The following is a 14,388-nucleotide window of genomic DNA, read 5'->3' as shown; positions in this document are numbered from 1 at the left end:
AGGAATGTCCATACTGTTTTCCAGAGTGGCTGCACCAGTTTGCATTCCCACCAACAGTGCAATAAGGTTCCCCTTTCCCTACATCCTCAAAACCATAAGACACTCTTAAATATAGAGAACAAACTGAGGGTTGAAGGGATAGTGGGGTGGTGGGATGGGTTAAATGGGTGATAGGCATTAAGGGGGGTGCTCTTCAAGATGAGCACTGGGTATTATATGTAAGAGATGAATCACTGGGTTCTACTCCTGAAGCCAAGAAGACTATACTGTATGTTAACTAACTTTTCCCTAGTTCTTAGTCTGGACTTTGTTTCCTGATGGTTCTAGATCATTCTCATTGCTGCAATTTAATGGGAAGAGGTGGATTACCAGATACCAGGACTGAGCTGACTAACTGCCAGGACACACAAATTGATCCACAATGCACCTTAATCAACAGGCCAGATCTTGGGACAATCCTTGGCTCATTCCTAATGGCATCCTGCTGCTTGTTTCTCTATCTGTAATAACCTACAGCTGCCAACTCCCACTGTCACCCCATCTGGCTGGAGCCTACTTCCTGGCCAATAGCAAGACGTAAAGACTTTATTCCAAGTTGTTTCCTGGGGACATTTCCTCTCTAATTATTGTGCATTTGAAAAGATAACATATGGATTGTAAATCTGTGTAGATGACAGACTCATGACTTTCAGAACAGCATTTCCTAAATTTTCGTAAGGCATAGTTTCCTTTAAAAAAAAAAATAACGAGGGGCGCCTAGGTGGCTCAGTCGGTTAAGCGTCCGACTTTGGCTCAGGTCGTGAGTTCAAGCCCCACATCGGGTTCTGTGCTGACAGCACAGAGCCTGGAGCCTGCTTCAGATTCTGTCTCCCTCTCTCTCTGCCCCTCCCCTGCTCATGCTCTGTCTCTGTCTCTGTCTCTCTCAAAAATAAATAAACATTAAAAAAAATTTTAAAAATAATAAAAAATAAAAAAATAATGATAATAAACTTTGATAATTCATCTGAGAATACTAATTGGAAAACCACTGTCTTATGTACCTATAGTTATGAAATTTATTAGTTGTTATTAATTAATTATAAATATCACAGAAAATATATTTTGCTTCCATAATTGGTAAAGTTGTATAGATTTAATTATAGTCAAATGAAAACACAAAGTGTAAGTATATATACGAGTTTCAGATCTTTGATAAAAATGCTTTCGCATCTTCAAGCTTTCAGTGGCCACTATTATAAGATATATTGCATTAGGGCAAAAAGTTATTGCCTAGCCATCACAACCTGACATCAATATCTCTAGTTCTAGTCTAATCTTTCAACATGCCACAGGAACACTTTAGCAAAAATCAGACCTCGCCCATATTTTTGGTTTGGTGAATTCAGTTTCTCCAAAGGTAAGTCTGTTCCCCTTTGAAACAAATCTTAAATCCCATTTCCTTTGCAGATGTTTCCTGATAATCTTATTGGAAGACAGTTAACCATTAATCTGTTGACATTTCTGCTGAGTCAAGTGTTTCTGAGCAGAGGGCACTGGCAGAGTTGGTTAAAGGATGACAGGGTAGCAAAAAGGCCTTGGAAACTAAAGGTTGCATATTGCTCCAGAGAGAGGTAGAGACTTAACTCCTTTGAGCCTTACTGACATTCCAGGGCACCGTCCTGATAAGATTTGCATCCCAGAGTAATAATAATGTCTATCTTTCACAGGAGAGGATGGGCTATTGTGCCAGCAGTCTTAAAAAAACTTGGAGACACATAATTGCAGGGTCCTTCTCTTGTTAGTGCAACTGTGCTGAGGCAGGGTAATATTAATCTCTCATGGCATCACACCATGGGAATGGGGTTGGAGAATTAACACAAATATGCTCCTTGAGTAAGAAATGGTCTGTTCTATGATCCAGAGACTCTGTGTTTCCTGTCAGCCTGTCTATCTATCAATCTATCGAATCTATCACAGATTTATATAGATGTATGTGCATGTGTGTAAATTTTACTTCATGCAAATAAATCTTATGGTATGTACTATTTCAATAGTACTTCTGAATTCTTACATATTGTATTATATTTTCAGGTGTGGAACTTACCTTTCCCTCCATCCAGCAAGTACTTAAAAAAAAATCATTAAATCTTACTAGCATATTTTTTATTAGACATCCAGAGAAAAAGAACCCATTTTTTAACGGCTGGATAATGTGTGGGAAGTTACTTAACACCTTTATAAAGCCTTTTCCTCCCTTTCTGTATGATATTAAAGGAGTTTGCCTAAAGTGCCTTATGGAAGGATTGCAACACTGAGGATTGCAACATTAATCTATCCAAGTAGCAAATACCAATAGGGAGGGGAAGAAATCAGTTCTAAAGAATATAGTAGAATGAAAATATATACAGCTTGTAGGGTGCCTGGGTGGCTCAGTTGGTTAAGTGTCTGACTTTGGCTCAGGTCATGATCTCATGGCTCATGAATTGGAGCCCCACATCAAGCTCTCTGCTGTTAGCACAGAGCCCACTTTGGATCCTCTGTCCTCCCTTTCTCTCTGCCCTCCTCCACTTACTATCTTTCTCTCCCACTCTCAAAATTAATAAGTAAGTTTTAAAGAAAGTATAAAAATAAATAAAAAAAGAAAATATATACTGCTTTAAAAGAAAAAATTAACTTTTATAAGCTGTGTTTATTTTATTTTTAAGGTAATAGAATTAAAATAATTCATAAGAATGGTTTTTTAAAAAATAATATATATTGGCCTGTTTTATCTTGTCAAGATTTAAGAGTAAAATATCAAATAACTAGACGATATTACTATATTGTCACAGATCAGTCAAGCAGTTGTCCACAATGAACACTGTAGTCTTTCCATCAAAAGATTGGCCTTGTTACTTCATGTTCTTGAATCTAGGCAAGGAGTATGCCTTGCTTTGATCAATAAGCTGTAGTAGAAGTGACTTTATGTGAATTCTAAGACCTAGATCTTAATTAGCCTTGCAATTTCCACTGTCTTATAACCTGGAACCACCATGTTGCCAGATGCCTGTCTAAAGGATGAGCAGGCACATGCTAGAGACACAAGCCACCCAGCTAATCACCACTATCACATAACAAACGTGGGAGTGAGACTATTTTGAACCATCCAGCTACTGTAATCAGATGAGTGCAGCCATCTGAGTGTTTCTTAATCATGCCCACAAACTGCCCAGATTGCTGCACCACAGAACTATGAGTAATAAGTCATTATTATTATTTTTTATGTTTATTTCCCTTTGAGTGAGAGAAAGAGACAGAGCATGAGCAGGTGTGGGGCAGAGAGAGGGAGGCACAGGATCCAAAGCAGGCTCAAACCTACAAACTGCAAGATCATGACCTGAGCCAGAGTTGGGTGCTTAACCGACTGAGCCACCCAGGTGCCCCATTAAGTCATTCTTTAATTCTGTTTAACACATCAAATTTTGGGGTGATTTCATTTGCTACAGCAAATAACTGAATAACTATTACATGTTAGATGTTACTTATGACACATATTTCTAGTGAAATATAAAATGAACCATCATTCTCATAGTTCCTTTAAAATCATTTCAGTAAACTTGCCTCTTGTAAGTTAAATATTGTAAAACTAAAAATACTTCAGAATCATTTAAAGTATTGGTAGTGACAACTGACAAAAAGTAAAAAAAAAAACAACAAAACAAAAAAAATTTGCATGTAAGACTTAGTGAAAACTGGCCAAATTTAATGATTTAGGACTTTATAAGAAGAGGAATCTTCACAGCAGTGCTATAATCAAGGCAGTTTGAGAAATAGATAAAAACACATTTCCAGGGCCAAATGTTCTTTCTCATTCCCTCTCAGTTTTCTGTTAAACTTGTAACTCCAAAAATTGAAAGACTGTGCCAAAGAGACATTGTCAAAATATATATTTTTTTCTCTACTAAGTTCTGTATAAACAACTTTAAAATGTAAGCAAATTCCACAAAGATTCTACCACTTATTCCCCAGTTAGAAATGAGTCTGTGCTCAGATAATAACACACTATCTTTCTGAAAAATTGGAGATGTGTCTTGAGACTGTCCAACTCTCTTAGTCTCTATCTCCATGCCACGTTTTGAAAGAGAGATGGAAACAAAAGAAATCTCATGCAAATTGGAGGGAGGGAGGTAATTGCTGAAAGGTAAATTATGATTTTTCTTCCTAATGGCATCAGTTTTGTCATCATCGGTTATTATTTTTGTGTATAAATCTAACCTTTGATAAGTATGACCTACAGTATTTTCCAATCCAAACAAGTACTTGTATTATCTCCCCCTGCCTTTTCTATGCAGATCTAGATGTGATTAAAGTACAGTCCTCAGATGGAAGAATATCATTGCTAAATAGTTATAAATATCCAGTGATATATCTAAAGGTTTAAAAATCATTGTTTTCTCAAATATACTGAAATGTACTTACTTGCAATGTTGGAGAAGTCTTTTCCATGGTACCCCAGCTTAACACCCATACCTGGTCATGTGATTTGTCGTAGTGTAATTTAACTGGCACAGGGTCTGTGCTTACTGCCTGTAATAAATAGGAGTTGAAAAAAATGTTTTCAGACTGAAATATTCATTTAAAACTATGCCAAAAATTATGAAAGAACACAAGAGTTTAGATGTCAGATTAAAAATTTATGTTGCAAATTATCTAATTTTCTAAACCTTCATTTGATTAATTTGGAAATATGATACTTTACCCAAGCATATTTTTTGAATAATTTTTTGCCCATATTTTTATGTAGTCTTAAGTTCCTTCATTACCTATGCAAATTGTGTGTCGTAGAGAAGCTATTTAGAAACTCAAGATATATAAATGATTAATATGTGTATTTTATTCAATTGTTGAACACACGTAAGAACTATGTTTATACTATTAGTTTTTTTTTTTCATTCTAGTGCTGGTTATGGGATTTCACCATCTATAATGCTAAAATGCCTGCAATCTGACATATGGTTGTAACTCTAATGACAGATTACCTAATTTAGTTTCCTTAATGAATAATCTAATACTACAGAAAGAAGTAAAAGCATTATTTTAACATATTGATGTGGTAAATGTGTTTTTCTGCTAATATTTATAATATTTAGCAATTACTTAAAACAAAACTTCCAGAAAACAAATTGCTGCCAGGAAGTTATTTCACTCACCTTAATTTCAAGCTATTTATATTTCAAGCTAACACCTTTTTCAAGTAATTTCCTGTAGTAGTTTCCTTACATATTTTTTTCTGATCATATAGCATTAAACAAATTGTATTCAATAAAACTATCTTTATTCAATATAGAAAGCATTTCTTCCAAAAGCTCTGTTCAATATCCCTAGAGAATTTCCCAATTTTTAGTTCATAATGCAATCCTCTTCTCAGTGGATTAAAGGTAAACTACTGTTGGTTGAACATGTGAAGGTTCATGCTTTAGTTAACATGTTGGCAATTTAGTCTTACCAAAGTAACTATTTTCTAAAACCTTGTTCTGCATTTTATCTATTTAAAATTCTCAATACTCTTGGATTACTGCAGTAATTATTTAATTTCTAAAAACACCTATTTAAAGATTTCTGTATTAGTGCCCTTGTCACTTTCTTCCTGACTAACAGAGCCACTATGTTGCTTTGGGATTAGGTGGCCATCAATGTTCTCAGGGAAGGTAGCCCACTTGGTGAGCATCAGAGATTTAAGCCTACTTCCCCTTTTTTTTTTTTCTTTTAGGGATTCCATCTTTATTATTCCCCTTTTACACAAAACCAAGTAGAAGAAATAATACAAGATTAAAACTGCAAGCGTAGCTAATTGGTAGAACACATATACACAAAAAAGCAAGACAGGCTTATCTACAATGGGAAACACATGTAAAAACTAAGGTAGTTTGTAGTTTTCATATGGAACATTAAAAAAAAAATCAAACATTATGCTACTATGGATGCCATTGTTTACAGTAATATTGAAGGGGAGAAAACAACACTTATTTGGGGTCCCTTTCACAAGTGTGTAGATTCCCAGCCTCTCTAGAGGCTAGAGTGGTCACATAGAATATTCCCCTTTATACATGGTAAAGATTAATGTGATGAATGATTTTTGAGAATGCTACTGTGCCACACTTTCTCTTTCTTCCTGCTTTGGATGCTCTCATATGAGAACAGTAAACCTTAATTTCCAAAGTCATTTTGAGGCCATGAAACAATAAGCTTAAGAAAGAAAACCCAAGCAACACTTGGAGGATTTGGCAAGAGATAAATGAAAGGAGACTGAATTCTCCGTAACAACCTTGAGTTGCTACACAAACCTAGAATAACTGTCTCTAGACTTGATGTTATTTGGGATAATTAAATGGCTTTTTTACTTAAGAAATAGTCTGGTATTTTGTTCATTGTAATCAAGTGAATGCCAGATGTTTCATTTAAATTCTTCATGTCCTCATTGACAATTTCATTGCATATACAGCAAAAGTGCCATCATTAATCATTACCCTAATAACAAAGCAATAAGATTCTTTTGTTTTTCATATCGTAATATTGTATTATTTGTAAAATTTGATCTATGTGTGATTATAACGTTACCCTATTTTGCATGCAGCTTAAAATGGAATAATCTACAATGTAAAGATAAAATAGTTCAATACAACAACAAAAGCAACATTAAAAAAAGGCTCTTTGTTTTTCAACTGTTAAGACACAGTTAAACAAAGATCAAAGATGTTTAGATAACTTTAAATATTAAGGAACAATTTAAATGAAAATTTCCATTTTGCCAGCTCTCATAAGGTTCAGTCCATGGGTTATGTTAATATCCACATAAAACAGTATAAGAAATGGAGACTCGGTCTTACCAGTAGTCATCTAGCAGGTGATCAGAAGAGCTGAGATTTGATAGTCTGTGTTTATCCCCAATGTGGCAACCTCCTTGCACATGAAAGATCATCCTTCTTAACTGATAGTTTAATTCCTGACAGTGCGTATGTGGATATGGTGCACTTCTATTTATGCCTCATGTATAGGAAACATTCTTTGGGTTTTTTTTTTTTTTGTTGGTTGGTTTTGTTTTTTGTTTTTATTTTTGTTTTTTTTTTTCTTTTATGGAAGGTGGAAGGAAACCCACAGACCCCAATACATGCAGTATTATCTGTATAGACAGTGCAAACGAAGCCAAGAATCAGTGAGAGGCAGTAGTACCCCATGCTTATGAGCATGCATTCTGAAGCTAACTGCAAGTTTTAGCCTCCTGACTTAAATTAGAAAAATAATAGTACCTTGGGAAGTTACTAAGCTTCTTACTTCAGTTTCCTCTCTGATAAAATGGAGACAATAATCACACCTACTTCAAAGGGTTGTTCTGAATATTTTGGTAAGGTAGTAAATATAAAGTACTTAGGGTATGCCATGGAAATACTACTACTATCAGAAAAGCTAACTGAACTAGAGGTATTTTCATGACAATTAGCATCATAATATTTTAAAGTTAGAGATATAGTACCCTTATTTAGCAAATGAAGAATCTGAGACCTGGAAGAGAAAGTAAATAAGCACAGTCTTTGTCCTGAAAGAATTTGTAGACAAGAGGATGAAAGAACTTAAAATAACTAGATGTGGCAAAAAATAAAAATAAGAACCAAATGCCATGAAAGCTCAGGGGAAGGAGTAAAAAGCAGGATGCAGGATAGGGGCATGAGGTGATACTTTGATTGAGCTTTTAAGTATGAATATTTTTATAAATGGGAAGACAGAGACTATTTTATATGGGAAGACAGAGACCTAGGAGAATATGTTTCAGGAGACGTCAAAAAGCAGTCCATGAATAATTGCCTTCAAGTAAATTAAGCTATACATATTTGAAGGAGAAAAATATCAATCAATTTTCAAAACAGCTTCAGAGTTAGAAAAATATCTGCTCAATGCTCTCCCAAATTTTTGAACATTTTGCCTTTCAGGATTTCAAAGTTTTGGTATTCAATTCTCTTCAATTTATTTTGGGATTTGGTTATAAAAGCTCACCAGAACTAAAAAAGATATGTGGATCAAAATGAAGAAAAGTACATCTGACATACTTTATTTGGAAAATGTTTAACTCTAGGAGATAAAAATATGTTTACAACATTTCAAGTGTGCAGATATAACACATTTCACAGAGGGAACATTTACATGGTTTTCAGTAACAAATTCATGTAACAATGACAGAAATATTTCCAAACAACCATCTTCAGGCTAATCTTGCCATACCCAATTTTCAGCCAAAAATTGTTATTTTTCTTACTTATATTGTCAACTTTTGAAAGGACTAAATTGCATGTATTGTATTGTATTTCACAAAATACCTGCTTGTACACTCTGGAAATTTCTTTAAACGTTGAGTAAGTTTAGACCATTAGCCTTTATAAAAGAGAAAGACACTATATTTGGTACTTAATTTTTTTCTTCCATAATTAAACCTGTAAACTTCGGTGTTATAAAATAGTTTAAATGTTTCTCCACATTTTATGAAAAGGATTGTAAATTTTCTGTTATCCTTTTCTGCCCTCTCTCTCCTGGGCCTCTCATTCTCCAGAACAGGATTCCATCTGCCTTTTAAATACTGATCTCTAGGAGAGCCTGGGTGGCTCCGTTGGTTAAGCGTCTGACTTCGGCTCAGGTCATGATCTCACGGTCTGTGAGTTAGAGCCCCACATTGGGCTCTGTGCTGACAGCTCAGAGCCCGGAGCCTGCTTCAGATTCTGTGTCTCCCTCTCTCTCTGACCCTCCCCCGTTCATGCTCTGTCTCTCTCTGTCTCAAAAATAAATAAACATTTAAAAAAATACTGATCTCTGCAGCATCTCCCCTGCTACTGACAAGAACAGAGACTCTATCCTCTTGACCCTCATCACATGGTTTCTAACATCTAACTTTATACTCACCAACTTTCTCAAGATTTGTCAGGATGCTTTGGTTTGTTTGTTTTGTAAGCATTAGACAGATCTTGACAATAATCTGCTCTAAACACCACAGTGTCTTTTCCTTTCCCTCAGAGTAAAGCCAAAAGTTCTTCGAATGACTACCAGGCCCTATCTGACCTGCCACTTCCCTCTTCTTTCTCTGACTCCTTCACCTACTCCTCCAATCAAGGTGCTCTTGGCCTCCTGCCATTCATCCAACATGCTTTCCACATGTCTGTCTTTTGGAGGACTTTTCCCCTGAACTTATCCACAGATAGCCCAGTGTCTGCTTCCTCAACACCTCTTTTGTTCAGAACTCGCCTTCTCAGGGAAGCCAGTCTGACCACCCTGCTTAATACTGTTAGCAGCCTTCACTTTGTGCACATCCCCTCATCCTTAGCTTGCCCAATCCCACGTGGCCTTGCACTACCATTTTACCTTTTCTAAAGGACTTACAACCTCAGCATACATTATGCAATTTACATTTTAATATTCCCATCTTTCATTTCTTTTTTCATCCAATGGATTCTAGGTTGCTAGAAAGCAGATTGTTTGTGTTTGTGTAAGTCAATAATATCACCTATGCACTTAGAACAATACCTTGTAAATAGCAGTACTCAACATACAATTAATGGACCTCTAAATCTACTTAATTGGAGAAACAAAATTGCAAAATTAAGGAACATTCCAAAACTTATTACTATCATTATTATTTTTTTATTTAAGAAAGACAATTATACTCTGTGCTATGCTTATTATAAACAAGGTTTTTAAAAATGTTTTACAAATACAATTTTTTTTAATCTTCGTAACAGTCTTTGTGATGAGGTATGCAGTATCATTATCCCCTTTGTACAGATAAAAATGAACTAAAGTACCACTATTGATCCCTCCTTATTATAAAGCTCCCACATTCCTCTCCAAATGCCGTCATGTTTAGTGTGCATTACATCACTATTCAAAATACAGATGAATTCAAGCTTCCCACATTGTTCTGTATATTAAATGTTTATAAAATGTAATTTTTTTTAATATAAAAAGACATCCTAGTATCTCCTTCACACAATTTGTCATTTTCATTCCTTTATGCTGCACCCACTCCACTTTGGAGACCATTGGTGTATATAGGTTTTTTTTTTTTTTTTTCTGCAGCTACTAACCATTTACCAAGAAAAAAAAATGATATAAGTTGAATAACAAATGTTCAAGAATATGTGATTGGAAAAAAAAAGTGTATATGTATTCATCTTTCACCTCACAGGTAACCTATATAGAATGCTCATTTATTACTTTGTATAAATTTGTTTTAATTACTGATATTATTTTACTAGGAAAATTGCTTTCAAACTTTGCCTGGAGAAGCCTATGGAAATGAGATTTTTATTTGTAGCAGGTCATTGAAATCCTGACCATAATAGAACAAAGGGAAGCAGTTTAGATCTATTGAATGATTCTATAAGACTTTGTTTAAAAATTTTTTTAATGTTTATTTATTTTTGAGAGACAGGGAGAGGCAGAGCATGAGCAAGGGAGGGGCAGAGAGAGAGGGAGACACAGAATCTGAAGCATGCTCCAGGCTCTGAGCTGTCAGCATATAGCCTGATGAGGGCTCAGACCCAAGAACCAAGAAATCATGACCCGAGCCAAAGTCAGACACATAACCAGATGAGCCACCCAGGTGCCCTGCATAAGACTTTGTTTAAATTAAAGGTTCTGATACTGCAGATTGGAAATTTTTCTCCCATATAATAAACACTATGATTTTCTGCACACAGTATCCTTTGCTTGGCCTGGTGATATTCAGATAATTAAACCATAATCCTACTTCCAAAAATTTTCATTTTCAGAAATATCTTAAAAATTACAATATATTGTTACCATAACTAATTAATAGTAGTGACCTAGGTATTCAGGTCTGAGAATCCATATTTCTTAATTTTCCATATAAGTACCATTTTCAGAGTGTTATATTATGTTCAATTAACTTCTTACCCTATTACTTTCTTTTTTTTTAGTTTCTTTTATAATGGTTATTTATTTTTGAGAGAGACAGAGACAGAATGCCAGTGGGTTAGGGGAAGAGAGAGAGGGAGACACAGAATCCGAAGCAGGTTCCAGGCTTAGAGCTGTCAGCACAGAGCCCAATGCGGGGCTCGAACCCACAAGCCGTGAAATCATGACCTGAGCCGATGTTGGACGCTCAACCAACTGAGCCACCCAGGCGCCCCAGTATCCTATTACTTTCTTAAAATATACTATATAATGTAATAATAAAAAGGTTTTATTTGTACCTTTATAAAGAAATTGATAATTTTTTTCTTTAATATTTTTAAACATTGTTTAAGGATATAATTTACTTACACTATAAGGTTTTGTTTTGTTTTTTCTCTATGTCAATCTACAAACCTTAACTCCTTCATAATTCCAACATACCTACTGTTATACAAATTTATCAGTATTTCTTGAGGGGGTGAGGCAAATATAAAAAATCTAAAATACATGCTATATTGGGCATCTAGGTGGCTCAGTCAGTTAAGCATCTGACTTCAGCTCAGGTCATGATCTCATGGTTCATGAGTTCAAGACCCAGGAAGAGCTCTGTGCTAACAGCTCAGATCCTGGAGCCTGCTTCAGACTCTGTGTCTCCCTCTCTCTGCCCCTCCCCTCCTCGCACTGAGTCTAGCTGTCTCTCTCAAAAATAAATAAACATTAAAAAATTAAAATACTTGCTATACTGGTCATGGCCAGTTGCATCAACTTCTATAAAGATGGCTTATTTTGTAAGGGTGAAATACTGATAATAGCAACGAAGATACACAAAACTTGGGGTTGAGTCTTGACATGCAGGAACAGTGAAGCACAGCTTGTTTATCAGTCTGACAAGGAGAGTAGCAGCTGGCTAATTAAGTGAACCTAATTTAAACTAATGATGTCGATTCTCAAGATAATGTGCTAATGGCTAGAGGAGACTGCTGATGACACTTAAGAATACTCCTGAGGTGTCACAAGCCACTTTTGCATCCAAGCAAAACCTGATTTTGCTCCACAGAAGACAAAATGAGGTCAGTTGGTTACTAGTGAATCTCTTTTACAGCCAAATATCACCTGTATGCCACTCTTATAAAAATTTCATGTGTTCTTATAAAAACACATTTGATGTTTAAAGCAACACCAACGTTATAGACTCCATTAAAAAATTGTGACCTTCTACTTTTTAAGCTGTTGATACAAATGATACTGTTGCATCCACTGAAAACAAATAGATTCCAATGATAATATTTTATCATGGATTTTATAAAATCTTACGTTGTCAAGAAAATATTTGTCATTTTAATAATAAAATGTAACAAACCTGCTCAAAATGTTTAGATTTTTAATCCTAAAATACACATTTAATACCAATCCACACAGTCTTTTGCAGGTGTTTTCAGGCAAAAGTAAAAGTCAGAAATATGATTTCTTAGATAAGGTCAGTGTAAAACACTAGGGATCTACTTTAATTAGATTGAAAAAGAAAGCTCGAAAGATTAAACTTAAATAAGAGTAGTGTTATTTTTCTTCTCTTTTCTTTTTTTTAAGATTGATTTGGGAATTCACTGTTCCATTTATATATCCACACTATGGAAAATTCTATGGTATTTTTTATCATGTTTGGGAGAAAATGAACTAACTTTCTGTCATAATTAATATTCTTAGCTGTATAATATACTCAGGTTTGAAAGAAAGAAATAAACAGCTACAGCACTCAATCAGGAAGTATAACTTTACTTGGATGCAAAAAAGACTGACTTCAAATCTAGGCTCAGTTGAGAAAAGTGCTCAGAATGAGAAAGGGATGCTTTACTTTTTATAAAATTAACTTTGTGCTTTGCAGTTGACTTTGAGTGTGCCCTGTATTTGGATATAAATACAGCTTTAAGTCATAAAGTTTTTTTTTTTAATTTAGTCTTTCAAGTAGCTAGAAATGTTTTTTTTTTTTCCTTAAGTAGTTTTAAAACTTGAACTACTTGGGTTATTAATTTATAAAACAGAGGGTTCAATATTGAAGTCTGTAAGATCTATCATGTTGTTTTCAAATTGGGAAAACCTTGAGGGAATTTATAATTCTAAGAGGTGAAGTGTTTCAAGTACAAAAATAGAACCACTAGGATATTTATAATTCACCTTTAAGCATGTACTTTTGAAGACTAAAATTTACATACTGTAAGGTATTGTTAAGACAAATATAAGGATGTGTTCTTTCACCCAGCAGGTAGTAGACGTATGGAACTCATTATCTAAAGAGTTCACAGGCTGAATTTATACATGGTTTTGAAACAAAGAGCTTAGACAAATTAAAAAATTGGAAATTCTAACTTTTGGGGCCCCTGGGTGGCTCAGTCAAGCATCCGACTCGATTTTTCTCAGGTCATGATTTCATGTTTTGTGGGATAGAGCTCCACCTCGGGCTCTGTGCTGACAGTAAGGGGCCTATTGGAATTCTCTCTCTCTCTCTCTCTCTCTCTCTCTCTTTCTCCTTCTCCCCCTTCCTGTCCCTCCCCAGCTTATGCTCTCTCTCTCAAAATAAATAAAATTAAATTAAAAAAAAAAAAGATTCTAGCTTCTATATTTAAAAGGAAAACAATCTTTTATGTATATATCTAAAATTTTAAGTTGATATTTACAGTCAACCAGTCAACCTTAGGTTTCAGTAAGTAGTATTTCTATCAGAAAGAATACTAGACTGAGTGTACTCAGTATGGAAATTTTCATTTTAAAACTACAATGATGTCTAAATTTCTATAGAACAGATTGTTGCAGAATGACCCAAATAATTACACTTGCTACTTCATGCTCCTTCTTTCCAGTGAGGTATTCGGTAGCCCCTATAATTCAAAACCATTTTTTTTTTATTGATGGAAAGGCAACATTCAACTTCATCATACACCTTGCCAGAATTGTGTGGGAAACCACATGACACTCTACTGCCTCAGCCTTTTTGCTCCAAATATTAAGTTCTTACATTTTTTTCCTACAATAGGAACATATCTGGTACGTTTTTCTTGGTACCTACTGTTCTCCAAATAGAAGGCAGCTGTAGAAAGTGAGGCAATAAGGCTGATAAATGGTGTGTGGGGCAAAATGCATCAAGAGAAGGTTAAGATTTGTCTTTGATAGTAGAAATTATGAGAATATACAGAGACTATCCCCAGAGGAGGAAGAGTAGATAAAACAGGAAGCCAGCCACCAAGTCAACTTTCACCTCTAAACCCAGTTGGGACAGAATATTTTGTGTTGTTTTGTTTTAAAGCCCTTAAATTAATATTCCTTTTTATTCTTTTTTGGGTTACATGTTTCTAACATATTTTCCCTTTAATTTGTTCCTTCCCACATTGTTTTTAGAATTTACTACTTTAATACTTTCTTAGTTTCTTCTATTCTCTGCTAGGATTGTGGTTATATATTCTTTTATTCAACTCTAATTGT

At 34.8% G+C, this 14,388-nt stretch overlaps 1 protein-coding gene across 3 annotated transcripts in view; it reads right to left on the bottom strand.

Annotated features, from left to right (window-relative positions):
• Window positions 1-14,388, bottom strand: part of FSTL5 (follistatin like 5) — a 796,843-nt gene that overhangs the window by 56,059 nt on the left and 726,396 nt on the right. For all 3 annotated transcript variants that reach the window (XM_043566311.1, XM_043566327.1, XM_043566320.1), the window contains exon 14: window positions 4,438-4,545. In XM_043566311.1, coding sequence (XP_043422246.1) covers window positions 4,438-4,545 — 108 coding nt within the window. The remainder of the gene's footprint in view (window positions 1-4,437; window positions 4,546-14,388) is intronic.

Source organism: Prionailurus bengalensis, chromosome B1, assembly GCF_016509475.1.
Source record: "Prionailurus bengalensis isolate Pbe53 chromosome B1, Fcat_Pben_1.1_paternal_pri, whole genome shotgun sequence".
NCBI classification, from domain to species: domain Eukaryota; kingdom Metazoa; phylum Chordata; class Mammalia; order Carnivora; family Felidae; genus Prionailurus; species Prionailurus bengalensis.
The sequence above is the reverse complement of the archived record's forward strand: the minus strand, read 5'-3'. Positions and strand labels throughout refer to the sequence as shown.